The following is a 25,738-nucleotide window of genomic DNA, read 5'->3' on the forward strand; positions in this document are numbered from 1 at the left end:
TGGCTCAAGAGACGAACGTAAGTAAGGAACGTATTTCATATCACTCTATTGAAGTGGCAATTGAAATAATACACAATTAAGCATTGGTGGTTGATGGAATAGGTTCGTCATGGTTCGTATCCAAAAGAGATATATGGGCTTTCAGTTGCTTCGTAGAATCAACGATAAATTGAAGAATTATTTAGTATGAGTTCTTTCGCAGGAAAATCTACAGATTTGGCCTCAAAGGCTAAGAAATACATGTCGAGCCCAGGCTCTGTTCATAACGAAGATCAAAATTTCAGTAATACTGAGCAAAACCGAACTGGTGGAAACTTTGATAGCCGCTATGGAAATGAAGAACGCGGATACAGTAATGCCGATCACAACGCTGCTCCCGAATATTCTCACCCTTCTCAAGGTGATCCTTATAGCGGACAGACAGCAGACACTGGCCGTGGATACTCTTCACAAAGAGCCAATGCCGGTTCTGGTTCTGGTTCCGGACAAAGATACGGCAAAAGTGAAGGATACGGTAAGAGTCAAGGATACGACTCTGACTTAGGTAGTGGAAGTAAGGCCGATTATGGTGGCTCCGGTCAAGGTTACGCCCAGAACACTCAATACGGCTCTGGTCAAGGAACCGATGACTACGGTGAAAGCTACGGACGTGGAGGCGGTGTTGGTTCTTATGGAAACACTGGTTCCACAGTCGGTGCCTACAGCACTGGCGACGACTACGGCACTGGTGGTGATTCTTATGGCTCTACCGGTGATTACAGAGGTGGTAACTACAGCACTTCTGGTGGTGGTTACGGCTCCGGTGCCGATACTTACGGATCCACTGGCGGTTCCAAAGGCGGTAGCTACGGCGGTGCTGGCGACTATGGTGCCGGCGATGATTCTTATGGATCCACTGGCGGAGCACTGGCGACGACTACGGCACTGGTGGTGATTATGGTGGTGGCAGAGGTGCAAACACATACAACGCATCTGATCAACCCACTACTGGAGCTAGCCAAGGAAACTACAATACTACCGGTGGTGATGATAGCTACCTCGGATCTGAAGGTGGATCTCAAGGTTACCAGAGCAATGCTGACAACTTGGGTGAAGAGGGACAATATGGCTCTAAAGCCGATCAATCCGCTGGCGGTTCCAAGGGTGAAGGCTACAACGCTGGTAAATACACCACAGACCCTACCTCCACCTCCAGCAGAGCGGGAGGTGCTGATAACGCCGGTCAAAACTTGAGTCAAAGTGGAGGTCAAAAGTTAGACCAGGCTGGCAACACCACCCAAGGCGGAAAGAGTGCCGCTCAAGGTGGTAAGTCTCAAGCTCAGGATTTGGGCAACGATGTTCAACACCACGCTTCTTTCGCCTCAAGAATGAAGGGAGGCGTCGAGAAGATGTTTGGTAAAATGACTCGTGATGATGAACTCGTCCAAAAGGGAGAAACCATGAAGTCAGGCGGAAGCCGCTTGTAAAAGCCCTTTTATGACTGATACCAACTGATGACTATAAAACGTGTTAATGATATTAATGGAAGATGACATCCTACATGATTATTTATGTAATGATAAAAATCAAAATAGTTTGATTTTTAAAAAACTCACAGCCTTTAAGGTTGATTGAAAAATAAGATCTATAATTTTGAGTGATAAAAAGTTTAGCCATTGTAGTCGTACAAGTAGTCTATTTCATTGTAATTAGGAAAACACATTAAATTCAATTTCAAAAAGGCTATTCTAATTCGAACTTTTAACATTAAGTTAGTAACACTACTAACGATGGTAGTATACAATATAAAGAGCCGGTCATCGTTCATTTTTCATTATTTGGATGAGAGTGGGAAGACGTCTGCATAGCGGATGGTTCTACGGAAGTCTTGTATAATTGTGAGTTGCGAATAGATGACAGAAAACCAGACAGCCTTGTTGAAAGTTTCTGTGGACGAGTCTGACAGGATGGATGCTGGGCCAATACAACATCAAACATATCATCATCAGCAATAGGATTCCACGCGGCATATGTCGCAGTTTTCATCCATTCATCCAGAAACGTCTGACCATAGTCGGATATACAGTCTGTAGATGGTAGTGAATTGTACTTTTGCAATTCATTTTCATCTCTAGAATTGAGGAAAGAGTAATACTTAATGGTTGATAAAAATCCAAATATGTATGCTTCAAATTGGGCCCGTAGCCATTCATTGTTTCCTTCGTATTCTGGCAGAGATTTCTCTTCATGAGCAGAAATTACCGATAGGACGTCGTCCATCCACCTTTTGTCAGCTCTTGTGAGATTGACGAGGGACCTAAGTGAGTTATCTTTATAAAAAATTTCTTCCGTGTCAGCCCGGACTACAACGTCAGCCATTTTGTTTTGATTTAACATAATGAGAGTGTTTGTCGATCCAGCAAGCCAGCTTCGCGTAGAACACGACTCCAAAATGTGAACCTGTTGTAGTGGTATATAAGGGGAAAACATACTCTTTTCGCCAAAAAGCAATAACGGAAAACCAATATACGCCATTAATGAATCTCTGTCACTTGTTTTCAAAGAAGATGGTTTAGATAAAGTCGACTGAAGATAGTTTGATGACGGATCAGCAGAGTCATGGAGACTCAAAAGCATATTTGGGATTAATGATAAGAGCGAGTACTGTAAATTTCCCAAGCGTTCAGCAACTCGATCATAGACAAGGACTTTTTTACCCAATAGGACAAGTTTTAACAACACGAGAGTATTTTGCTTCCAACACAAAAAAACGTCTTTACTGTTAACTCCTAGCGATACCTGTAGCTGAGGACCTTTATTAACTAAGCTTTCGTAAAAATCCTACACACGACGTCGTTAGAAATCAACAATAATTTAGAAACACATAAATAATTTCATACATGAAGGATGCTCAAATTAGAAAAATCATTTTGGGAAAAGTAGGCATCAGTAACAATTTCCAAATTGTCTTTGATGTGACCAAATTGAGGTGTGGAACAAATGAGCACAACGGCCTTTTGAATGCTGGGGCGAGTTACATCCGAAGGAAGGTTTTTTACATGATTGATGCTCAGCTGGCGACTGCAGGCGAGTCCGAAGGCTGTTGAGTGCTGTGGATTAGGGTATGGCAAAGTGAAATATACAAAATCTTTTTCTTGCTATAGCGCGTCGGAGGGTTAGAAAGAAATCAAGTGATACGAAAACATAAGAACGATGAGAAGGATATTGAGATAAAACGTACCATGTGAGCACCATCAGGTAAGCATAAAAAGGGCAGTATAGACCATTCCTTTGGTAATTCTATTGACTGTGGAAATACATGTTCAATTTCAGGGCCGCGTATATGATGACTTTTTCATTGTTATAGTTAGAAAAAAAGAAGAAAAGAAAAATGATTGAAGAGAAAATGGAGCACTCATTGAAACTTACAAATCCACGGTGACCATGCAATAAACGATAGATGTCGTAATGTAATCATCCATGATATGAATATCGGAGGTTAGAAGATACTCCAAAAATTGCTGTTTCCCTCTTTACGTTGAGAAAGAAATTTTGTAGTGAAGAGTGCCAAAGATGAAACCCATGAACAGAAATCCGCAAAGTAGTTCAAAAATGATTATTTATTACTTAGAAAAAAAGAAAATAAAAGATCAGAAAACCAGAGAGGCAAATATGAAGCAAGTACCTTATGAAGATGACATTCTAGGTTTGAAGAGGTTCCAACATATACCCATTCTCGTTAAAGTAACTGATGAAAGAAGGAAAGTAGAACAGGCTAAGAAAAAAGAAAAAGATATTTACTTTATTAATATTTTATTATCGTGTGTAAGAAAATGCTGCCTAAATCTGTGAAGGATGCGACAAACTAAACCATTAATTGAAGTATGGGATCTTGGGAGTAAGAATTGTATATGTGTATATATATATATATTGTATGCTGTAGCTTCTGTCTTTTTTCTTTTTTTTTTTTTTTTTTTGACATCCAATTTTGCAAGCTGTGCTCTTTGTTTACTTATTATTTAAAAAATCTGTAACATTATATTAATTGGCCTCATAGTTTCTTAAAGCCAATATAAGTGTAATAAAATTAATAATAGCAAGGGTGCTAACATATAGCTGACGTAATGTTACTGCTTTATGAAAAAGATATGAAATGTAGCTGTCATGGAAAAATTCTATTCATTATATGTAGTAGGATAATATTCCTTTTACACTACTTTTTTTTTTCTCTGATTACCATTGTAAAGATGAAGAATAATTATACGCCTACTTCGACTTCTGAGGTCTCTTCCCAAGTGCTCATTGATGAAAAGTCACAGAATCAGCCTTCCCCAAACTCCATAGTCCCTCCATACGAAGGTTAGAAAAGTTATAAAAGTAGAGATGGATGTCAATTGTTTTGTTTTGCTCTAAATTATCAGCAATTCTCAGCAAACCAACACCTCTCTCCCTTCGCATACAAATAGAAAGAGCAGTTCTAACACGTACATTAGATTCGCAAAAATTTGTTGATTTAGAGAATGGCCAGAGAAAAAATGAAAGTCCCCAAGAGAAACCAGCGAAACGGCCGGTGAGTAGCGATGAACGTACGATCCTTCTGTGGATGTATGCTTTGCTTTTTATATTCTTAGGATTTACCATAATATTTATGGGTTCTCTTACTCTAAACTATTATAACATGTTTCAACTTTGTGCAAGTGATATTATGGCATTTATAGTTTTTTTTGCTATATTTTTAATGCTTTTCTTGTTTGGTAAGACAAGAGTTGTTGTTTTACTTGAATAATTCACTAACAAACAAACAGCTGCCGCTGTCCTATATGTGTACAGACTGTGAGTCAAACAAGGGTGGAAAGCATCCAGCGTTGCTTCTAATACTGTATTATGGTTTTGCTGATGTAAACCAGATCCTCTGAACGTTTATTATTATTGTACGATTTACTAAATCTTCTTTTATGTATTCATTACTTTTGTTTTATCAGCTATCTTGATTTCATTCAATTTGTTTGTTTTGGTGGTAATTATTTACTTTTTTGTTTGTTTACTTTTCGGTAGTTCGTCTCGTCTCCATACCCTTTTCAGGCTATCATGATGGGTAGTGGTAATAGTAGATACAGAGACGGCTCCATGTATAGAACGCCTCTTCCATTCAACAACGCCTGCTCCAATCGAGCTAGATAAACATACAAGTCTAGAACTTTTTTATTTTTTATTTTTTATTTCCTTTATTTGTTTATTTGTTTATATGTTTATTTATTTGTTATTATTTTTTTTGTATTTTTCTTTTCTTTTATTTGCTTTGTTTATTTCATTTTCTTTTACGAATTGAATCATTCCCTTTGCTATGCTACACTATACTGTGCTAAGCTATGCTTCTATCTCCCCTCTTACTTTCTCTTGCTTTCCCCCACTTCAACCTTCTACCCCCATAATATCCAATATCGACTTACGATACATCCTTTTCCCCCATGTAGTACCATCCCATTCCACCTTCCTCTCTTCAGACCCCCACTCAATCCTTCTTTGCCGTTCTACGAGACTTCCTTGCCCCACTCCTACTCAAGAGACTTGTTACTCGGCTGATGACCTCCACGCGGCCTTTTTGCTTCCACTTTTCGATTCTTCCTCGTTTACTCATCAATTGCCAACGTTCCGGACCGAACCAAAACCCAAAACAAACGAACCTTTTTTCTATTATTGGGTGCCTTACCCTTCCTCTGTTGGAAAAATACCCCTCTTCCCATGAACCCCTCTTTTAAAAATTTTCCGGCAATGAAAAAGTTATGACGTAAGGAGTATAAATAAACTAGCAGAGCATTACCGCTTTTTTCGCCTTTCCATTTCATACCTGTTTGCTTGTCTTCTTTTTTTTTCTATTTTCTTTTTCTTCTTCTTTATTTTTGTTTTTGTTTTTATCATTAGATCCACAATTTTTGTTGCGCGTTTGCGTTGAACTGTTATTTTTTTTCTTGTGATTTCTCGTCGTTTTCGCACGTTCATAAAGCCAAAGGCTGAATTGCCGATTTACTGACATTTCCTCTCCAGGAGAAAGTAATTTTGCTTGTCTCTTGTTTCTTTTCAATAACAACGAAAAGAAACGCTACGAAAGCAATATCAACAGCAATATTAGCAAGAACAAGGGTAATTAATAATAGTAGCCGCAAAAGTATATATCTGGGTTCCTTGAAGGTTTCTATAGAAGTGGGTTTGGCCAGGAACTTTTTTCCTTTTTCCTAAACTTTTTTTTTTCTTCTTCTTTTTCTTTTTTATTTATTGTTCTTTGTACTCTTTTTTATTTTTTTCTTTTTTCCTTCTTCTTTTTTGCCTACATCAGTTGTTTAGTGGATTCAATTCTCTAGCGAAAAGCTGATTTTTCTACTGGACTTGTCAGACGAGCGAAGGAACGAATAACAAACAATTGAAAGAGACGAGTCGCGACGAGACGTATGTATCATTGTGTGTCTCTGTGAGTGATATCGTTTCTAAATACACCTAAACAAAAAACTACGACTTTTCAAGGAATTGCACTTTATTTCTCTATTTTTCTCCCTGCCTGTCTCTCTCTATTTCTATTTCTATTTCTATTTCTCTCTCTCTCTCTCTCTCTCTCTCTCTCTCTCTATTTATTAATCTCTCACTCACACACTGTCTGTCTGCGTGTGTGTTTTCCTTTTTTACCTGTACACTATTTCCGTTTGCATTTGAATCGCTGTAAGGTTCAAAGTTCAAGTATCAAGAAAAAAAATTGGAACCTCGGTTTATCCTTTCCTCTCCCTTCTCTTCTTTTCTTTTCTTTTCTCTTCTCTTCCCTCCTATTCTTGATTTGATTATTACATTTTATATTCAAAATCAAATCAAAGTCGATCAATATGGTTATGATCGGTGCTCTGTCTAAGGACGGAGATTCACGAAAAATCAGTCAAAAGATTGAAAAACAAATCGAGGCCCAGCAGAAAAAGAATTCCAAAACATACAAAATTTTGTTATTAGGTAAGTTTTCACAAAAAACAATGCTCTCCATCTCCGTTTCAATTAGTCTTTCAACTACTTGAAATAAACTCGTCTACTCTCCCCTTGGTGCTTACAGGTTGTAGTGGGAATGAAATGCAAACAATAAAACACCAAGCGATCCTTTTCTATACCTCTTTTGGCGATAGATTGAATTCTGAGACTTGTTTCATCTTTATTTTTGGTTTGCTTGTTGTATTTCACCCTCTTCATCCTTCTTTCCATTGGCCCGGGCGAGTAGTTGTGTGTGTTTTCTTTTTTGATCGTATGAATCTGTTACTAACCAAAATAGGTGCTTCTGATAGTGGAAAAAGTACTATTAGTAAACAAATTAAAATTTTAAACACAAATGGCTTTAGCCAGGAAGAAATCATGTCGTTTATTCCTGTTATCCGTCGGAATTTATTGGATTCGGCAAAAATGCTCATCAAGTTTGTTGGGAACGAAGACGTTCCCTTAGACCCGTTAAACATTCACAATTGTGAAATCATTGAACGTTTTATTCCCAATCCGGGTGAACTTGTCTCGACAATGTTTGGGAAAGCCATTTTCGACCTCTGGACCGTCAGCAATATTCGAAGATGCATGTATCGAAACGATTCCCTTCTTATTGATTCTGCTCCTTACTTCTTTCAGCGGGCAACTGCCATTTGTAGTCCAGACTATGTTCCGTCCATTGATGACATCTTGCACTCCAGAAATTCCACCATGGGAATATCTGAAATTTCCTTTTCCTTAGACCATTTACAAATCCGTATGTTTGATGTTGGTGGACAACGGACTGAACGTAGGAAATGGATTTACTGTTTCGAAAATGTCAATTCTATTATTTTTTGTGTTTCCCTCAATGATTTCGACAAAAAGCTTTTTGAACGAAACGTCGCCAATCGGAATCGATTACTTGAAAGTGTTGCTCTTTTTGATTCCATTATCAATAGTCAATGGTTTGTTGAGTCTTCCATTATTCTATTTTTAAACAAGTTTGATTTGTTTCGAAAAAAGTTGGAACATGTACCATTCACCGATCATTTCCCTCAATTCTCTGGAAAGAACAATGTGAAAAACATCACAAAGTTTATTCTTTGGATGTTTGTAAATCCTAGTGTCAATCGACAAAGGCATAATATTTACCCTCATATAACTACTGCTGTCGACACATCGAATATAAAGGTTGTATTTGCCGCTGTAAAAGAAACAATTTTACAGCATAGCTTAAAAGAAGTCGGAATGTTTTAATTGTTTTTCCTTTTCCTTTTTTCTATCCTTCTTCCTTATTTTCGTGCACACTCGTTCCTCGAATTCATTATCACACAACCACATTATGTGTAATTTTTTTCTTATTTTTGTCTAAAAAAAGAGACCTATTTTTGTTTTTACTTACTTCTTTATTTAAATCGGTCCATTGAATTCTTTGCAAGCGTTTGGTCGTACGGATTGATTCCGTGCATGGACATAATCTTGGTCTATTGTATTTGTTGGATGTAAATAGCTTGCAAAACGCCTTGAGACTGAAGATCTCGTGAATCGAATTTATCGAATTGAACTCTATATTATTCAAACAAAATTGCATTCGCTTAAACTTATGTTTTCTTTCTCCCAGTCTTTATCCACATAGATTTTGGTTTCTTCCTCTTATTTGCTTTTTTAATGAAAATGTACATGCGTATATGTATGTCTATCACTTGCTTTTTTTTTCATTTTTCCTTAGCTTTCTCCTCAACAGTTTTATGGTCTTAAATTATGAAGCAGGAGAAACGAAATGGATAAAGACTACTTATTGGGCCAAAGTGTTTCTGTCGTCTTTTTTTTTTCTTCCTTTAGAAAAGGTTAATTTTTTTGCTAATAATGCCTACTAATGTCTTATAATTCCTCGTAATAGCAGTTTGGCATCTCCATATTATCACAATATATGAGAAATTCCTTCACCATTCCTTTTTTACGAGTTATTCGCCTTGTAAAATGAATGATTACGCCCGAGTGTTCTCTCTGTTCCTTAGTCGAATCTAATAAAAAAAATTCAACAACTGAAATTATGAATTCTAACACCTTCTATATTTGCTGAAACCAAACAATTCAATATACTATACTTACATGCTTATACTTGGTTGATGAGTATTTTTTTTAAACACTTTTTTTCTATTTACTGTTCTGTATAAGACTGTAATTCCACGAAATGATTCCGAATTTTATAACGGGTATCTTGAAGAAAACCATTCAAAAAACAAGTTTTTTATAAATACAATTTATTGTTAAGAGCAATTTTGTTTTTATAGAGCGACGGTTTATCTTGCACTGGCGTCTCTTAATGTCTTATTGTCTTTGATATGATGACATGGAATTATAGAACATTGACCATACCCTCCTCTTCAATCTTTCAGATAGTAAAACGATATTACCAAGCACAAAGATACTTCGTTTGAAAATAGTACTTTTATATACAGAGAAACGAATTTGTTAATTTACTCAAAAAAAGACAACAAGCATTGATGAGGATTATTGCACTTCCCTTACCCAAGCAAAGGGTTTTCCTACACTGTTATCCATCAGAATTACTTTTGAAAAAAGTTACAGTCCATGATAGAATACTAAATCGTATCTACAATACTTGGGATGCGTGGAGCAAGTCGAAAAGCTTCATAAAACAAAAGACAGTTTCGTTTGGAAACAGTGTATTACACCGTGTACCTCATGAGGAAAGCTTTTTAAGATCAGTATCAACGGCTAAAAAACTCAACGACAAGGAATTTTATTCTACGATTGTTATAGAGCGACCGGATTCCTTAGAGCCTAGCGAAATACTCCAAGAGCTCATTCGACTACAAGAAATGAAACAACTACACCGAAAGAATTTCATTGCTAACATTATAGGGCTTCCTCTAACTATTCCATTTATCCTAATTCCCATCATTCCAAATGTACCAGGTTTTTATTTATGCTACCGAGCATATTGCAACTTTAGAGCTTTGATGGGGACTTCACAAATTACCCGTCTACTTCAATCAAAAGATCTTAAAATTCAGAGTAATGAAAAACTTGAATTGGCTTATCGTTCCTATTTGAATGGTGACCACCACAAATTAAATGAGGCCGTGGGCCACCAAGAATTTAGTGATCGATACGAAAGAGCTTTTAAGCAAGAGTGTAATTCTTCTAAAAATCATTAACTTGCTTGAATGCATGAGCTTTTAGTGATGATACGGTAATGACTGACAAAAGACCGAAAATGACCTAATTCGAATGCAATGCCCTTGGTATGTTTCTGACCGTCGCTCAACTTATTACACGTGAATGAGTAAAAAATAGTCTCGAGATTATGAAAGATCCCCATGAACATTATAATGCTTCATCTACCATTACCTCGTTTGCTTCACGGAGCTGGGGGAAGAATTGCGTGTTTTTCAATATACGGAAATAACTCTTTATATGGTATTGTTCAATTCAAGAATTATTATTTTTTTCGATAGCTAAAGACTGTGTTCTTCTTTTCTCGTAGTTAGTTGGACCGCCAGCTTGCATACTTATCTTTCGTTGACTATATAGTACTATCTTTTCTTTCTTTATTATTTTGATCATTCTTTTATAATGAGCTCCGATCAGGCGAAGCTACCAAAAGAACCTGAGAGTGTATACATCAGTCCCATTTGGTTAAATCATTCTAATAATTCTTCTTCGGATTCTGGGTCTTCGTCATTCAATATCTCAGAAAGTACTTCTACTACTTCGAAAAATTGCTCTCTTCCCAATGTAAATAGCTATCTTCATTCTGAAGAACCGCCTATAACTAACGAAGCTCTTTCACACTCCCTTCTTCACCAACAGGAATTGAGCAGGTATCCCTCCTTCTTTTCAAATGTGAATAATGGCATTAATTCCTCTGCGAGTAGCAGAGAAGGTTTTAAAGGTTCTGAATATGCCCATAGTATCATTAACCCGTCCTTACTAGGGTACTTAGATGTTAATTGGATTTATCATTGCAAAGAGGAAGATGACGATCTTCACAACCCAAACTCTTCTGTCCTCAGTGTTTATCAAGATAAAAAGTCTTTTAGCTGGTCTCGATGGGGCGATATTGCATCGCTGATTCTTTTATTACTTGGTTTCTTTTTGCTTTTTATAATTTTCCCAGCTCTGACCTACACCGGAAATGTTTCTCCTAAAAAGGAAAATAATCCAGCCATGGCTGAACAAATTACTGATCATGTATTTGGTCTTTTGCGTTTTCCTCGAACTGATTTGGTGGATCCAGATACTCCTGAATCCGCTCTAACCAAAGTTGGTGTAAATGGAAAAACATATAAGCTCATGTTTTCTGATGAATTTAATACGCCGGGTAGGAGTTTTTATCCTGGAGATGACCAATTCTGGGAGGCGGCCGATTTACACTATGCAGCCACTAATGACTTGGAATGGTACGATCCAGATGCAATAACTACAGCCAACGGTACATTGGATATTAGAATAGATTCTTTTGCAAATCACAATTTGAATTTTAGGTCCGGTATGCTCCAGTCGTGGAATAAGCTTTGTTGGAAAGGCGGCATCATAGAGATATCTGCTTCGCTTGGAGGTTCCGGTGAGCGTGCTGGTTTGTGGCCTGGTCTATGGACGATTGGTAACCTTGCTCGTCCCGGTTATATGGCCACAACAGATGGAGTATGGCCTTATTCTTATTCCCAGTGTGACGCGGGAATAACACCAAATCAGTCCTCATGGGATGGCATATCATATTTACCGGGACAAAAACTGTCTAGCTGTACATGTGTTGATGAAGATCATCCTAGTCCTGGTATAGGCCGTGGCGCACCAGAGATCGATGCGCTTGAAGGATCTACTGAAAAGCTTAACCCAAATGATGAGTTTGACATCGGGAGTGCTTCCCAATCTAGTCAATTTGCTCCATTTGATATGTTTTATCTTCCAAATTATGATTATTTGGTCATTCACAATCAAAGCGTAACCCACATGAATTCTTATGTGGGAGGTCCGTTTCAGCAAGCAATATCCGGAATAACTATTTTGAATAATAGTTGGTATGAGCGTAAGGCTTTCCAAACTTACGGCTTCGACTATAAGCCGGGTGAAATTGACGGATATGTATCGTGGTTTGTAGGTCCGAATCACACTTGGACAATGCTTGGAGCAGCTGTTGGCCCTAATGGTAACGTTGGGGCCCGACAGATAAGCGAGGAACCCATGTCCATCGTATTCAACCTGGGTATCTCAAACAACTGGGCTTATTACTATTTTCGAGATTTACATTTTCCAGCTACTATGTCGATTGATTACATCCGTATATATCAGGATCCTGAAGATGAAAGCATGCATATTGGATGTGATCCACCTGGGTATCCTACAACCGAGTATATTGCGAACCATCCTATTGCATATAGAAACGCGAACAAAACGAGTTGGGAATCGTGTGGGTATGAATGGCCAAAGAATAGTTTAATGCATGGTTGTAGTGTATAATTACGAAAACCATTTGAACGAGTATGAATTCTTATTACCCCTACTTCCCTACTAAGAAAAGCAAACGATGGCCAGGCGCAGTTATGTTCCCACTAAAGCTTTAATTAATTAAACAACATAATAATATAACTACAAAGAAATGACGTGATATTTTTCAAAATTTTCAGCACTTAGAGGAGAGATCTTCCCTGTCTCTGGCAATTCAAACGTAAGCGGTACTTCTGCATGTTCCGTATTTATTATGTCGTCTAAAACCTTTAAGCCTTCTTCTCCACCAAGACTCAGGGCATTCTTTAATTTAGAATCGACCTCCAATAGCATTTTTTTAGTAGAAAGACGTTCAAGGATAAGTTTCTTAGCACGGACATCCAATTCAGAAAGTTCCAAAGAACAGAATTTTTCCAGTTCTTCTAAAACCTTCATTTTTATTTCAACTTTCTCAAGCTGAGACTGAATTAGAAGAAAAACTAGACGACGTAGATGTCGACGTTCACAAGTAGATATGATTCTTGATTTCTCAGCTGCAGCGTTGATCGCGGCATGTGCAGCAATCTCCAAAGCATTTGATGAAGAAGAATCTAAGTTCTCATCTTTCTTTTCAGAAGTTTCGGATTCATGTTTCTCGGTTGTGTTTTCTATGGTATTTGATTTGGTCTGTTGTTGGACGATAGAGGCTAAAAAGGTCAAGGTACTCAACACGGGATTTTCGGTTTCTCTGAATGGTAAGAATCCTTTTTGAAAAGGGCCATAGTCGTCCTGTTGAACCTTTCTATAGGGGTCTTCAATTGGGAGTTGTAAGAAGTGTACTAAACACTGTTCTTTTGTACGTGTACCAACATGGAGAGAGATTTGATTCCAATCATCGTCATATTCTTCGATTCCTTCTAGCAATAAGAGTGTTTCCTGCTCGGTCCATGGAGCATCACGATCATGAGCAAAGGTAACCCCTTCCATAAATAAAAAGTCAGAAGAAGTATATGTGTTTGCGAAACGGCCTTGATGGTAACAATGAGGACAGACGGTGTATTCTTTATTTTTGAGATTATGGTACCATGCTTGAGAGCAATTAACACCGCAAGAGTAGCAAGTCTTGTGAAGAAGCAAAGAGGATTCTGGATCTTTCTCTAGAGTATCATCTCGTACTTTAAGTTTTTCTTCTTTTGGATCATACAAACGCTCTTCCACTTTTAAAAACTTGGGTAAAGGCTTTTCGTTATCGCGCTTGGTCGTTCTATGTTGCGAAAGTATTTCCTGAGTCAAGATGGGTGTGTTGTTGATTGCTTGTACATGTCCAGACACTGGAGGAAGCCGAAAGGGAGGTCTTGTTTCTGGATCCACCTGGTAATTAATAAGACCCCATTGTTCTAAAAATGCGTGTACACGAATAATAGCACATACGTCACCCACTAAGTTTCGGCGACAAGCAGTAACAGTTAAGTATTCAGTAGGTTCCAAACGATAAGAGTTTATCATGAAATCTCTGTAATCTTTGTATACAGTTGGAGACTTTAAAGGGGATTTTCCATTAAAAAACTCTGGATTCGATTTTCGTTCAATGTCATGAATCTTGGACATATCAAACCATCCTGCATATGAAGGCACAATGATGGGATGCATCTGTTCTACGACGAACGGAGCTGGGAAGGTTTCCGAGGCCATTTTGAAGCGTTAAGTTTTATATAGATTCAACAATGTCAGCCTAAACACAAATGCTTCACAACTAGACTATAAGAGACCCTATTAAAAATAAATAAATATAGACATAAAAGAACACCGTATCAATGCTTTCCTGAGCTGAAATGCTCGCTCAATTCACTACTTGTGTCAAAAGGACGTCGATCGGCCTTGGTGGTTGGTTTGTTTGGTAAGCATTGGAATAACGACATTTCCCAATTCTGTTAAATTATATACCATACTACACTGCATCGTTAAGCTTTGCAATAACAAATAAAATGAGAATCCAAAACAGAAGCATAGAAGAACTTTTGTTTAAGGGCTTAGTAATAATAGAATGAAGATGCGGTCGGTCTCGCTCTCCATCAAATCATAGGTTCCATTTTCCATATCAATGACCGTTCGTCAAAGGCTGCGACCAGAGAAAACTCGGGTTAAGAAGGAATCCTTTATGACATTTCTGGAATGAATCATTGCGGTAAGGCAATTTCTTTTATTTATAAAACAGTTCTTTCTAGTTTCATTGAGGAAACTGACTGCCTTCAACAAGACTAAAGAAAAAAAATGAGAAAGAAATAGGGGCCAACCGGATTTGAACCAGTGACCTGGGGAGCTGCAATCCCTCACTCTACCACTGAGCTATGACCCCTAGACATGTCTTTATGAATGCAAAAGATCTATATGAGATGTTCAACAGTGATTAAGAAGCGAAGAACGAAATCTCGTATTGTTCCTTTTTTTTATTTAAAATTTTTATTTACAGTAATCCTTTCTCTCTTTCTATATACAATACAAAACCCTGGTTTGTTCAAGTATATTTTTCAGAGTAATATCTGTTACCTCTGCTTCCCGTTGATCACGATATCAGTCTTCGGTATTGTACTCTATTTTTTTCCCTCTTTTTTTTCCGGCAAGAAGCGCGTTATAGTGATTCAGGCTAGAAGCTTCTCTTCGAATACTTACTGACTTTGTTTTTTTCTTTAAGAAAATCAGGGAACAGAAACCTCCATAAGAATATAATTGATAATCGGAATTCAGTTATATTAGTAATGAAAATATTGTAGAAATATGCGGAAAAGAACTCTCAAAGAACATACCACTACCAAACAGTACAAGTTCATTGGATTATATAATTTGGTGGACTATATATTTGTTAAAATCTTGAATTGCGATTACTCAGTGTAATTCCTAATTCAGTTTTTTAGAACTTTTAAAAAATTTGAACTCGGTATCCTATTATCAGATCTACGAAAAATTGCCTTTGGTTCGAACTTTCTACCCGAACCGAATAACAACCAACTTGCCTAGAACGTAAAAGTTGCTTCAACCGCAAACTTTTCAATTGAACGGATTTCTAGGAAGACGCATTAATCTGGCTTCAACAGTCTTGTTTAGTCTTTTAAGTGATTTATTTTAAAAAGATTTTTTAATTTTTTTTTATAGACAAAAGGAACAGTTTTCTACTCTTTCGATTACAAGGAAAAAAAGAAAAACAAGATGAACGGAACTACCAACGCAACAACCGTCCCTCCTAAGACTGCTTCCGTTACGACGAATGGACAGACCGAAAAGAAATATCGTCCTTGGAACGATTTCCGCAGTGATACCTTTACAGTTCCTTCGGACGAGATGCGTCAAGTCATGTTCGAAGCTACCGATGGTGATGCTGTGTATGAAGAAGATGAAGACACTAAAAAATTAGAAGAATATGTCGCCAAGTTGAGCGGAAAAGAGGCAGGTTTGTTTGTCACCTCAGGTACTCAAGGAAACCAATTGTGTATCCGTGCTCATCTTCATCAACCTCCTCACAGTATCGTTTGTGATGACCGTGCTCATATTTACAACTGGGAGGCTGGTGCTATTGGACTTTTCACTCAATCCATTGTACGTCCTGTAGCTCCCAAGAACGGAAAATACATCACCGCCGAAGAAGTCGAGAGCAAGTTGATTGTTGGAGACGATATTCACTTTGCTCCTACCAGCTTGATTTGTTTAGAAAACACAATCAAGGGTTCTGTTATTCCTATCGAAGAAATTGCTCGTATTTCCGCTCTTGCTAAAGCCTACAAGATCCCCCTCCATTGTGATGGTGCTCGTTTGTGGGATGCCTCAGCAGCCACCGGTGTTTCCATTGAAGAATACTGTTCTTATTTCGACACCGTAAGTCTCTGCTTGAGCAAGGGTCTTGGTGCTCCCATCGGTAGTGTAATTGTTGGTCCTAAGGATGTCATGAACAAGGCCAAGTGGTTCCGTAAGGCCTATGGTGGTGGTTTGCGTCAATCTGGTATGTTGGCCGCTGCTGGTTTGCTCTCTATCAAACAAAACTTCCCCTTGCTCTCTCGTGTCCATCGCTACTGCAGAGAATTCACCGAGTATGCTGAGTCCTTGGGTGTTGAGTTTGAAGTCACTCCTGAAACCAGCATCGCTATCCTTGCCAACGTGAATGTGGCTATTTTAGTTGACGAAGCCAAGAAGGCCGGTATTGTTTTAATGGGTCCTCGTGTCGTTTTCCACATTCAAATTACTGCCGATGCTGTTGATAGATTGAAGCATGCATTAAAACGAACCGTTGAGCGTCAAAAATTGGAGCCTGATGTCGTTGCTAAACCCGGTGAATTCAAGGTTGGTTATTAAAATTCCTGGGTATACTGTTGAGGGCCCTCTACGTTTCTGTTTGATAAAAAAATTTTTTGGATTATTTTTGTTTTGTCCTTTTGTCTTGCGAAAAATTTTGTTAGGTGGTTTCAGTACGGATGACTGACTATACAATTGGGCCTCGTCATCATAGTTTACGAATTCCTTCTTTTATGTTTGTATAGTGTCAACAAAAATCCAAGGCGGATCAGGTTTTTTCTTAATTTAATTTATTACTATTTTTGTTTTAAATTACTACTGATCCTCGTTTTTCCGGGTTTAGTTGTTTTTTGATATAATAAGAATTCTTGTATATCCATTATTCAAGTTTTATCCATCTTATTCTCAGTAGAGAAGAAGATAACATTTGATGAAGGAAGTAATAGTAAGAAGACAGTAATAAGTCTATAATGTATTGTAAACACATATTCATTTAACCTGCCATTACTTTTCAATCGACATGGATTCACCACAATTTCTCCCCGAGTAACCAAGACCTACAAGAGACGCATTTGGGTATGCCGTCTATACTGACACGGCTAAATGACTTTAAAGATGGGATATCGAGTGTAAATTTTTCACCTGTAGAGAAGGATCACTTGCTTATAGGCTCTTGGGATAATGGCCTGAAACTAGTAGAGACGGCAGAAGAACAGCGTTGTTTACAAAGTTATTCTCTTTCCAGCCCAATCCTAACCAGTAGATATTTGAATGCGACGACGGCTTTTGCTGGAAGCCTTGATGGATCGGTAAATTTAATAGACATTTCGTCTGGCACTCATTTAGTCATTGGCAAACACGAGAAGGGAGTCTCTTGTACGGCTACTATTCCTGATATTGGTAAGAGAATACACGAAATGTATTTTTTCCTTTGATATGCTAATTATATAATGAACTTTAGAGTGCCTCGTGACAGGTTCTTGGGATCAATCTTTTCAGTTCTGGGATTCACGGCAAAAAAGGGCCATAGATAAAAAGCGTATTGAAAAAAAGATTCTAGCTGCTAGTTCTGCTGCAAATATTCTTGTCCTTGGATGCACGGAAAGAGAAAATTTGGTATACGATATCCGCAATTTGAAGCTCCCTTTTCAAAGAAGACCTTCGACTTTCAAGTATATGACTAGAGACGTCTGCTGTATTGGTGGCGAAGGGTTTGTGTCTTCAAGTATAGAAGGACGCACATCAATTGAATATCTTAATCCGAGTCCAGAATGGCAGATAAAAAACTTTACTTTTAAATGTCACCGTCAAATTCAACAACAATATGATATTGTTTATCCCGTGAATGCTCTTACTTTTCACCCTATTCATCACACTCTCGCTACAGCAGGCGGCGATGGGTCTGTGGCTTTTTGGGATATCCAAGTACGTAAACGGCTTCGTGTACTTTATCCGTCAAAGACGAGCGTCTCTAGCATTTCATTTAACTTTGATGGATCCTTACTTGCTGTGGCTACCTGTGCCCAAGATGAAGCCAACGGTAGTGTTTACATTTATGCTCTAGAAAACGACTTTGCTATGCCTAAGAGAACTGCTTAACGCTTTTAATGAAGTTTCAACTCAATTTATGGAACTTGGATTTACTAGTAACGATTTTTCAATTCAACTATTTGGAAGCCTCTCTCAAGTTTGATTATATTGAAATAACTGTTTTCACTCAGAAAACAGAATATAAATTTGGAAGAAATAGAATTTTTTGAAACGTAACTCTTTATAATACTTTTTTTTCTTTCTTTCTGCGTTTTTCAAAGATATTACTGCGTCAAGCTTGGTAAAAGGGGACTATGATATATCATTACTCGATAAACAGATGCCCCAAATATGTCTAAACATCTGCCTACGATACGTCTTGTGAGTGCTGACACACACTTGCTGTTCTATCTAATTTGGATGGATACAACGTGACAGTACAGAGTATTTGTTGTGATACTTTGATACTATGATTGTAATTATTGTAGGTTAGTCGCATCGAGGTACCTCAATACGATTTTCTTAATCCTCAAAGTGTTGAGGATACTACAATATTTGAAGTATTAAAAGTGCCTTCTTTTTCTCTTTTTTCCCTCTCTTCATAATGATTATATCCAAAAAACATGTAATGATAAGTGTTGTACAATTACTCTGTAAGCATATTTTTAGAAAATATTACTGTAGCCCTAACTAGTCTTATATTGTTTTGGGCATAATGAACCTCTGAAGATACATTCCACCTCCTTTTCCCTGGCGTTAATTACTCGCCTTTTCCGTACCTCTTAGATTTATTCTCTTTGCATTTCATCGAGAAAATGCAATTCGTTGGTCGTTTAAAACATAAGGCGTACCGAGACTTTCTTTGCAGAAATCTTTTCGCAAAACATGAAGTGGAGCGCCAAAGCAATTTATATATCTACAGAAATCCTGAGTTGCCTTTACGCGTTCGCTTAGAAGCTAAGAACAGAATCGAATCCCTTCCAGAAAACTCACATCCTACTAAAATAAAAAACCGTTGCGTTGCTACTGGTAGAGGCCGTGGTGTTTTTCGCGCATTCCGACTTGCAAGAGTATGTAAATGTTAAATAGTATGCTTTCGCTTGATGTACTAACATGAAACGTCTAGTTTGCCTTTCGTATCAAAGCTAGAGCAAATCAGTTACCCGGCGTACGGTATGTTTCTGCTTTATGTAATATACGAATTATCTGTGTATTCTAACAATTTTTTAGAAAAGCTTCTTGGTAGTGAATTCTTTCATTCTCCAAACAGTTTAGGATTATGATATTTCCCAACTCTTTTTCTGTCTAGTTCATTAACGTCTATGCCTAAGATAGTAATAATAAAAGATTCGCTTTTGATTTTTTGATATATCGGCATAAAATTATTAGGAACGCCAAAGATTCTGCTCTGCAGGAATAATCGGTTGTTTTATGACACTTACAGTAGATAGAACACTGCTTTCTGTGCTCGCATCTTCTTTAGTGGAGTACCCTTCAGTATTACTATTTATTTCTTCTTGTCTTAGTGATTCTTCATTTTCACCCTCATGAACATCAACCCGGTCATTATTATCATCATCATCGCTACTACCATTATTGACATCTTCATTTTCTTCCTCTTCAGAATCATCAGTAACTTCCTCAGCAGTCGAGTCGTCTTCATACTCTTCGGAACTGCTGCTATCATCACTTTGGTAAAATTCTTCCAAGGATTGCTGACCAACGAATCTTGGTTTGATAGTAGACGTCAAATTCGAGTTTCCACCGGTGAACGCCTCAGAAGAAAGAGATTTAACATTATCCGTATTTTGGTAAGAGGACGGTCCAGCACTAGTAGTTGCTTCGATGTTCAGATTAGTCTCACGAACATCATCATTTGGTATAGCAGATACGTCGGCCCATTCCGGAACAGGTGCATAACCCTGAACATGAGCATCCAAGCAAACACTGGTTGTACCCAAACAATAATCTCGTCTGTTATCTTCTGAAGTATCTATCAATTGTTTTTTTGATAGAAGAATCTTACGAGTAAAGTCGGTAAAGGGTGCACTAGTAAGCGATTTGTAGTATCGAGCACGATCCCTTAGGTCATAGCTCATGTCAAAATGAACAATAGACAGAACATACTTATATAATAAATTGACAGGATTTGGTTTTTCAAGAACTGATTCGTTTTGCTCGTATGTTGAGTTTGCAACATATAGCTTAACCGCCAAATCCAAAATTTGATATTTTACTTCCAATTCCTCGTCGGCAAAAGTCTTTACAGCAATGCGAAGCAAATCGGGAGCAACGTGCATCATTTGCTGTATGTGTTCCGAAATAAGCCACAAGGTTGCCGCTTTTGCTACGGGGACATGAAACTTTTCATACATTGAAGCCAAATAAATCAAATATATCTCCTGAGGATCATTATGAATGAGAATTCGTAACGAAGAGGCTGCTTCGGTAACGATGAAATCGTTCCCCGATTCAAGCATTCTTAATAAAGAACTCAAACATAATGAAGTCATAGAACACGTGTTTTTTGCAAATTTTCCTATAGTTCTAACAGCAGTAGATGCGACCCTCGAATTGGAATGGTTGAACACGTAGTGACAAAGTTCAGGGAAAACGTAGTTTGCATTTTCAGGATCCAATAAATGTGATATGACTTCGAGTTTTACTATAGAAGTCTTCACATCGTCGGATCCAAACAAAAAGAATGATTTAATATCATTTTTGAAGAGTTCCTATAAGTCAGTTAGTCACTAAGTTCATATATGCTTAAAAGCTTACCGGTCTCGAAAAAGTTATATGTCTGATGTATAATAGAGTATTAAGTCGAACGGTTGGTTTTTCAGTGAGAAGTTGGAGTAGGGGCTGAACAATTTTATGCAATTCATTCGTTGGAGCCAAGTAGTAATATGCGCAACAGCCAGCCAAAACAGTGCTAGGTAATAATGAATAAAAACAATAATCGACAGACTCCAAAAAAAGCTTTAAATCCTTATGAACTGTATTTGTCAACTCGGGTTTCGGTAGATTTAGTCTAGCATAACGAATCATGCTTTTCAATGCCACAGTTTTATCCCAGTCATTAAATTTACTAAAGAGGGTACAAATTCTCCGAAAGGCAGGATGGAATATAATAAAATTTTCAGGGCATACCTCTTCAAATGCTGCCAATGCAGCAGGCACAACCAGTGGATGACTATCCAGCAATAGTAGACGAATACATTCTACTAATTGGTCGTAGTAGGAAGGATCGAGAGAGTGACATTTCAAAATCGCAAGAGCGGCTCTCTGGCGAACCAATGGAGAAGAATCATTCATTGATTGTTGAATTCCTAACAGTACTATTCCATTTATAGCAGGCACTCGAATGCTACTCATAGCACGAATAGCAGCAGCCCGAATCAGAGGATTCTTGTCGTAAAGTGTTTTTTGAATGGTATTTACGCAAAGCAAGGCCAAATCTGGATTGAACTCAGCATAGTGTGTGAGGTATATATGCACAAGTCTTCGTATTTCTGGATTTTCAGAAACTACTAGTTTAACAACGTCTGGAAAATAAATAGAGACATCTTCTCCATGCATCATTTGCACGATAATGTAGTGCAGGGCTTCCAGTTTCCCTGTATCCGAGTTTGATTCCAAGAGGCGTACCAAATCTGTGTGAGACAGATCATGGTCTTCAAAATTAATATTGGAGTTTTTAGCAATTTGTTTAGCATTTTCTGCAATTCCAGAAAGAGTAGATAAAAAGGAGAGACTTGTCATTTTGAAAAACTTGACCACCGTGAAGAAACTTTACTGAAATAGTTAAAACAGTCTTCCTGGTGAATAGTTACCTGTTATACGCAATTAATTGTTCTTCTTATAGATATTAGCAACAAACTTTCATGAATAACTGAAGGCTTTTAAAAATCTATTCATTTCCTAACTTCGATAGTTGAAGTAAGATTCGTTGGTCAGTTAAAGCAGGTACCACACCAAGTGTAAAATGGTATAAATCTCTTTTTCTTCTGTTATCTTTTACGTATTTGAATTATTTATTATATAGCAATACAAAGATGTTCTGCAGGAAGTTGCTTTTTTTGATTTATCCCAAATTCCCCATATTGGACATACAGATGGAAAACAGACATTTGGATTTAACCATATATATTTAATACTGTCTATTTAATTGAAATAATTAAAAAAGGAATCTGCGTTGAATCTGATGACAGAATAGACTTCATCTCAATTTCTATTTACACACGACGCTTCCTTTTTCAGTAAAGAAAGACTGGTTTTTTTTACAAATTTCTCGTTGACCTTGGTACTATTTTTTGAGTCTTCTCATTAGAATCAACTAAATGTAGAAAAAAAAGGACACGTCGATATATTAAACGATTTCTGTTTTCGTGGATTTTTTTACTTTTTGTTTCAGTAACAAAGGTTTAAACTCGGTAACGTAGTAGAAGTTATATTTTGGAATACAATTTTTTAAAAAATAAATATTCTCATTTACGTCTCTGCAATTTTTAGAACTTATGAATTTGGAATTAGTTGATCCTTTCTCGATTCCTGATTACCCCGAAACGTTGACTGGGAACCTTCGGTATGGACATGCTACGAGTGTCAGATTTAACAAAATTGGAAATGTTTTGGCTGCAGGGCTTGTAAATGGAGTGGTCGTGATCTGGGATATATCAACATCTTCAGTAGCGCGGATCCTCACAGGTCATACCAGAGCAGTACAATCTGTTTGTTGGTCAGAATGCGGAAGATATTTGTTGTCTGCTGCTAGGGATTGGAAGTGTATACTTTGGGATTTACTTGATGGGTCTGTCAAGTATGTGCTAAGAATGTCGGCGCCGGTTTGGGTAGCTGAATTACATCCTTCTAATCTGAATATGTTCGTTGCTTCTATTTTAGATGATTCGCCTTGTCTTGTTGAGGTTAAAGAGGGCATCCCTCATTTTACTCCTCTTCCTTCGAATACTGAAGGACCTAATTCTGTGACAGATAAAAGAGGGAACTCAAAACATGTAACCCTTGTCTGTATATTCCATCCTTCTGGAAATTATATAATATCCGGTACATCGAAAGGATGGCTACACGTTATTGAAATTAATCCCATCCGTATAAAAAGTTCGAATCGAATAACATCGCAAAATATTAAACAACTTCGGCTGAGCTTTTGTAAAAGATACCTAATTATGAACTCAACAGATCGGGTCATACGTACGATAAATATACAAGATTTGGAAAATTTTGAAGTTGAGCATAAGTTTCAAGATGTGGTAAATCGATTACAGTGGAACTCCTGCGGATTTAGTCCTAGCGGAGAATATGTTTTGGCTACTACTTATCAGATGGCGCATGCCATTTATGTATGGGAACGAGGTATGGGTTCGCTTGTCAAAATATTGGAAGGTCCAAAAGAAGAGCTTGTGGACGTAGATTGGCATCCAGTGTTGCCTTGTATAGTGGCCGTTGGCTTGGATACAGGAGCTATTTACATGTGGTCAGTTGAGCAAAAAGAGAGCTGGAGTGCATTTGCTCCGGATTTTCAAGAACTTGAAGAAAACATTGAATACGATGAGCCAGAATACGAATTTGACATACACGACGAGAAGAACGAAAACAAGGAAGAGGTGGATTCCGCAGTACCTGTCAAACTATTTTACAATGGGTCATCGTCATCTGCGAATAAACCATTTACTATTCCGTTGAATCTGAACTCATTAGACGTATAGATTTGGAACAAAATTCTCCATTTCTAAAAAATAATTATAATATAGAATAAATTATGAAATAAGCAAAGTAAAATAAAATAAAAAAGTAAATCAAAATAAAAGCGCCTTGCAAAGGCGGAAACATATATGAATAAAACGAATGGAATAAGAGCAACGAATAAATAGAAATCACAAAAAGAAACAATAACGAATGCTAATAAATGAGTTTTTAAAAGAAGAAGTATGGCAATGTCGAAAGAAATAAAAAATAAAAAAATAAATTACCTATTACGGGTTAATCATCAAGCGTCATTCGAGAATTAGGGGAATATGCGGAACTCGCCTCTTGCTTTCTCTTGTTCTGCAGATATATCACTATACAAGAAGTTAATAAAAGCTCAGTTAAAAAATTAAGCATACAATAGTTTCTTAGTCCCTTATAAAAGTTATTACAACAAGAGAAACCAGCAATAATGGTTGAAAACAACAAGATTAAACTTAACACAGAAAACGTAGTGACAATTTCTCGACTAGAAATTGTGTACCTTTGTATTTGAGCAGGTAAATACATTCGAATTATTTTGAAGAGAATATATGCAATGTTCAATAAGAACATAAATTCACAGAAATACATAAGAGCTCGTGATTCATGGGTAACGCCATATAAAGCCACAATTAAGACGATAATTGTAAGAGGAATAACAAGGATGGTCAAAATAAGCTCGCAAGTATTAATCTCTGAAATTACCATGGCATATTGAATAGACGTTCCTATCACTATCAACAGTGGTTAGTATTGCATAGATGTATATGATCACTCACAATAATAAAAGTCAAATTTAATCAACGTTATGAAAATCCGATGCATCAAATAGCATCGCCGCATACGAGAGTCCGGTCCGATCTTTTGGTATATAATCCAACCATTTTCTCGATTTATCTTATAGGCAAGATAGCTTAAAACAATACCGCACGCGGAGATAATAGCAGGAAGAGAGCCAAAAAAGGGTTTTACTTCGGAAGGGAGTTTTAAAAGGTGATGGAGTTTTGTGTAATGGTTAACAAACGCACTCATGTAGAACTTCATGGGATCTGCCTTTCCACCATGATTTTTACTCAGTGCAAATCTGTAGATGTGGTATATCTGGCTAATTTGAATAATCGAAAGTAAAAAAAGGTCAATATGGAAACAACATAAAGCCGCAACCTACGTTTGTCAGTTAATTGTTCAGCGAACTAAATTCACTATTCATTGTAATGCACAAATGCTTCCCAAAAAAAAGCCCCTGGTTTTTAGAATCGGTGTTTTAAATCTTACCTGAACAGTATTTTTTGTCTTTAGGGCTTCTAATGTCATGTATACCAAAAATACCGTGGAAAGCAGTAGCAATGTCAAGCTTACAGAGAGCGAGTTAGAATATATGGATTTTAAATCAGGAAAATCATAAAAGTGACCGAAAACGTAGGATTCAAAGGATATAATGATGATGGCCTCGAATAGTACAATCAAGAGAAATGAAAATGACACTCGAGAAAGTGACTTAAAAAAAGCCCTTGGACTAGAGAAGAAGGATAAGACTTTCATCACACATCCTTAGCAATGCTTAATTTTATTATTTAACATCTCAAACAACTGAGAATTCTATTGCAAGGTATTTGGAAACGCCAAGTCCTATCCGAAGAAATTTCGCGCCTCGTCATACAAATCTTTAGTTTTGTAGATAGCGTTACCGAACGAACTGTGGTAGTAAACATAAATTGACAAGAGAATTGTATTGAATATTAATATCTCCAATTAT

The 25,738-nt window shown here is 37.3% G+C and overlaps 13 protein-coding genes and 1 non-coding gene across 14 annotated transcripts; 9 read left to right on the top strand and 5 right to left on the bottom strand.

Annotated features, from left to right (window-relative positions):
• Positions 1 to 186: 186 nt before the first annotated feature.
• SOCG_00789 (uncharacterized protein) lies at positions 187 to 1,466 on the top strand (the record flags this gene model as incomplete). The annotated part of the gene is made up of 2 exons (XM_013163209.1): positions 187 to 1,023; positions 1,071 to 1,466. 2 exons carry the CDS (start codon positions 187 to 189, stop codon positions 1,464 to 1,466), a joined length of 1,233 nt encoding a protein of 410 aa, XP_013018663.1.
• A 266-nt stretch (positions 1,467 to 1,732) lies between these two features.
• On the bottom strand, positions 1,733 to 3,746 carry SOCG_00790 (LAlv9 family protein). Its single transcript, XM_013163210.1, has 4 exons — positions 3,409 to 3,746; positions 3,221 to 3,329; positions 2,880 to 3,137; positions 1,733 to 2,820 (listed from the first exon to the last, which is right to left on the bottom strand). Exons 1-4 carry the CDS (start codon positions 3,459 to 3,461, stop codon positions 1,804 to 1,806), a joined length of 1,437 nt encoding a protein of 478 aa, XP_013018664.1. The 5' UTR covers positions 3,462 to 3,746; the 3' UTR covers positions 1,733 to 1,803.
• Positions 3,747 to 4,220: 474 nt separating this feature from the next.
• On the top strand, positions 4,221 to 5,045 carry SOCG_00791 (uncharacterized protein). The gene is made up of 2 exons (XM_013163211.1): positions 4,221 to 4,733; positions 4,785 to 5,045. The coding sequence occupies exons 1-2, from the start codon at positions 4,367 to 4,369 to the stop codon at positions 4,814 to 4,816; spliced, it is 399 nt and encodes a 132-aa protein (XP_013018665.1). The 5' UTR covers positions 4,221 to 4,366; the 3' UTR covers positions 4,817 to 5,045.
• A 1,477-nt stretch (positions 5,046 to 6,522) lies between these two features.
• SOCG_00792 (heterotrimeric G protein alpha-2 subunit Gpa2) lies at positions 6,523 to 9,084 on the top strand. Its single transcript, XM_013163212.1, has 2 exons — positions 6,523 to 6,969; positions 7,280 to 9,084. Exons 1-2 carry the CDS (start codon positions 6,849 to 6,851, stop codon positions 8,221 to 8,223), a joined length of 1,065 nt encoding a protein of 354 aa, XP_013018666.1. The 5' UTR covers positions 6,523 to 6,848; the 3' UTR covers positions 8,224 to 9,084.
• Positions 9,085 to 9,473: 389 nt separating this feature from the next.
• SOCG_00793 (uncharacterized protein) lies at positions 9,474 to 10,151 on the top strand (the record flags this gene model as incomplete). Its single annotated transcript, XM_013163213.1, has 1 exon — positions 9,474 to 10,151. One exon carries the CDS (start codon positions 9,474 to 9,476, stop codon positions 10,149 to 10,151), a length of 678 nt encoding a protein of 225 aa, XP_013018667.1.
• Positions 10,029 to 14,380, bottom strand: SOCG_00795 (SWI/SNF and RSC complex subunit Ssr2). The gene has a single exon (XM_013163215.1). It carries the CDS (start codon positions 14,113 to 14,115, stop codon positions 12,586 to 12,588), a length of 1,530 nt encoding a protein of 509 aa, XP_013018669.1. The 5' UTR covers positions 14,116 to 14,380; the 3' UTR covers positions 10,029 to 12,585.
• On the top strand, positions 10,570 to 12,456 carry SOCG_00794 (glucosidase; the record flags this gene model as incomplete). The annotated part of the gene is made up of 1 exon (XM_013163214.1): positions 10,570 to 12,456. One exon carries the CDS (start codon positions 10,570 to 10,572, stop codon positions 12,454 to 12,456), a length of 1,887 nt encoding a protein of 628 aa, XP_013018668.1.
• A 327-nt stretch (positions 14,381 to 14,707) lies between the features above and the next one.
• Positions 14,708 to 14,779, bottom strand: SOCG_16309. Its single transcript has one exon. It is a non-coding gene; the product is annotated as a tRNA-Cys (tRNA).
• A 395-nt stretch (positions 14,780 to 15,174) lies between these two features.
• On the top strand, positions 15,175 to 17,141 carry SOCG_00796 (threonine aldolase). The gene has a single exon (XM_013163216.1). It carries the CDS (start codon positions 15,628 to 15,630, stop codon positions 16,762 to 16,764), a length of 1,137 nt encoding a protein of 378 aa, XP_013018670.1. The 5' UTR covers positions 15,175 to 15,627; the 3' UTR covers positions 16,765 to 17,141.
• On the top strand, positions 17,109 to 18,997 carry SOCG_00797 (mitotic spindle checkpoint protein Bub3). Its single transcript, XM_013163217.1, has 2 exons — positions 17,109 to 17,604; positions 17,666 to 18,997. Exons 1-2 carry the CDS (start codon positions 17,283 to 17,285, stop codon positions 18,301 to 18,303), a joined length of 960 nt encoding a protein of 319 aa, XP_013018671.1. The 5' UTR covers positions 17,109 to 17,282; the 3' UTR covers positions 18,304 to 18,997.
• Positions 18,850 to 22,270, bottom strand: SOCG_00799 (AP-3 adaptor complex subunit Apl6). The gene is made up of 2 exons (XM_013163219.1): positions 21,013 to 22,270; positions 18,850 to 20,966 (listed from the first exon to the last, which is right to left on the bottom strand). The coding sequence occupies exons 1-2, from the start codon at positions 21,994 to 21,996 to the stop codon at positions 19,620 to 19,622; spliced, it is 2,331 nt and encodes a 776-aa protein (XP_013018673.1). The 5' UTR covers positions 21,997 to 22,270; the 3' UTR covers positions 18,850 to 19,619.
• SOCG_00798 (ribosomal protein subunit S14) lies at positions 18,935 to 19,628 on the top strand. The gene is made up of 3 exons (XM_013163218.1): positions 18,935 to 19,304; positions 19,361 to 19,407; positions 19,465 to 19,628. The coding sequence occupies exons 1-3, from the start codon at positions 19,050 to 19,052 to the stop codon at positions 19,478 to 19,480; spliced, it is 318 nt and encodes a 105-aa protein (XP_013018672.1). The 5' UTR covers positions 18,935 to 19,049; the 3' UTR covers positions 19,481 to 19,628.
• On the top strand, positions 22,187 to 24,055 carry SOCG_00800 (Set1C complex subunit Swd1). Its single transcript, XM_013163220.1, has one exon. The coding sequence runs from the start codon at positions 22,752 to 22,754 to the stop codon at positions 23,958 to 23,960; it is 1,209 nt and encodes a 402-aa protein (XP_013018674.1). The 5' UTR covers positions 22,187 to 22,751; the 3' UTR covers positions 23,961 to 24,055.
• Positions 23,986 to 25,630, bottom strand: SOCG_00801 (uncharacterized protein). Its single transcript, XM_013163221.1, has 4 exons — positions 25,258 to 25,630; positions 24,762 to 25,146; positions 24,360 to 24,716; positions 23,986 to 24,314 (listed from the first exon to the last, which is right to left on the bottom strand). Exons 1-4 carry the CDS (start codon positions 25,522 to 25,524, stop codon positions 24,235 to 24,237), a joined length of 1,089 nt encoding a protein of 362 aa, XP_013018675.1. The 5' UTR covers positions 25,525 to 25,630; the 3' UTR covers positions 23,986 to 24,234.
• Between the last annotated feature and the right edge of the window lie 108 nt (positions 25,631 to 25,738).

This window comes from Schizosaccharomyces octosporus, assembly GCF_000150505.1.
Source record: "Schizosaccharomyces octosporus yFS286 unplaced genomic scaffold supercont6.2, whole genome shotgun sequence".
Taxonomy (NCBI): Eukaryota; Fungi; Ascomycota; class Schizosaccharomycetes; order Schizosaccharomycetales; family Schizosaccharomycetaceae; genus Schizosaccharomyces; species Schizosaccharomyces octosporus.

What these genes read in the sequence shown, in the direction of transcription:
- SOCG_00790 (XM_013163210.1), bottom strand. Translation starts at nt 3,461, where the DNA reads ATGGATGATTACATTACGACATCTATCGTTTATTGCATGGTCACCGTG. An exon ending in TGCATGGTCACCGTGGATTT is followed by an intron (nt 3,330 to 3,408) that starts GTAAGTTTCAAT and finishes ACAATGAAAAAG; the next exon opens with TCATCATATACGCGGCCCTG. An exon ending in CTAATTTGAGCATCCTTCAT is followed by an intron (nt 2,821 to 2,879) that starts GTATGAAATTAT and finishes CGTCGTGTGTAG; the next exon opens with GATTTTTACGAAAGCTTAGT.
- SOCG_00799 (XM_013163219.1), bottom strand. Translation starts at nt 21,996, where the DNA reads ATGACAAGTCTCTCCTTTTTATCTACTCTTTCTGGAATTGCAGAAAAT. An exon ending in ATATAACTTTTTCGAGACCG is followed by an intron (nt 20,967 to 21,012) that starts GTAAGCTTTTAA and finishes ACTGACTTATAG; the next exon opens with GAACTCTTCAAAAATGATAT.
- SOCG_00795 (XM_013163215.1), bottom strand. Translation starts at nt 14,115, where the DNA reads ATGGCCTCGGAAACCTTCCCAGCTCCGTTCGTCGTAGAACAGATGCAT.
- SOCG_00798 (XM_013163218.1), top strand. Translation starts at nt 19,050, where the DNA reads ATGCAATTCGTTGGTCGTTTAAAACATAAGGCGTACCGAGACTTTCTT. An exon ending in GCGCATTCCGACTTGCAAGA is followed by an intron (nt 19,305 to 19,360) that starts GTATGTAAATGT and finishes TGAAACGTCTAG; the next exon opens with TTTGCCTTTCGTATCAAAGC.
- SOCG_00797 (XM_013163217.1), top strand. Translation starts at nt 17,283, where the DNA reads ATGCCGTCTATACTGACACGGCTAAATGACTTTAAAGATGGGATATCG. An exon ending in GGCTACTATTCCTGATATTG is followed by an intron (nt 17,605 to 17,665) that starts GTAAGAGAATAC and finishes AATGAACTTTAG; the next exon opens with AGTGCCTCGTGACAGGTTCT.
- SOCG_00800 (XM_013163220.1), top strand. Translation starts at nt 22,752, where the DNA reads ATGAATTTGGAATTAGTTGATCCTTTCTCGATTCCTGATTACCCCGAA.
- SOCG_00791 (XM_013163211.1), top strand. Translation starts at nt 4,367, where the DNA reads ATGTCAATTGTTTTGTTTTGCTCTAAATTATCAGCAATTCTCAGCAAA. An exon ending in TTTAATGCTTTTCTTGTTTG is followed by an intron (nt 4,734 to 4,784) that starts GTAAGACAAGAG and finishes ACAAACAAACAG; the next exon opens with CTGCCGCTGTCCTATATGTG.
- SOCG_00801 (XM_013163221.1), bottom strand. Translation starts at nt 25,524, where the DNA reads ATGAAAGTCTTATCCTTCTTCTCTAGTCCAAGGGCTTTTTTTAAGTCA. An exon ending in AGACAAAAAATACTGTTCAG is followed by an intron (nt 25,147 to 25,257) that starts GTAAGATTTAAA and finishes TGACAAACGTAG; the next exon opens with GTTGCGGCTTTATGTTGTTT. An exon ending in TAAATTTGACTTTTATTATT is followed by an intron (nt 24,717 to 24,761) that starts GTGAGTGATCAT and finishes CACTGTTGATAG; the next exon opens with TGATAGGAACGTCTATTCAA.
- SOCG_00792 (XM_013163212.1), top strand. Translation starts at nt 6,849, where the DNA reads ATGGTTATGATCGGTGCTCTGTCTAAGGACGGAGATTCACGAAAAATC. An exon ending in ATACAAAATTTTGTTATTAG is followed by an intron (nt 6,970 to 7,279) that starts GTAAGTTTTCAC and finishes TAACCAAAATAG; the next exon opens with GTGCTTCTGATAGTGGAAAA.
- SOCG_00796 (XM_013163216.1), top strand. Translation starts at nt 15,628, where the DNA reads ATGAACGGAACTACCAACGCAACAACCGTCCCTCCTAAGACTGCTTCC.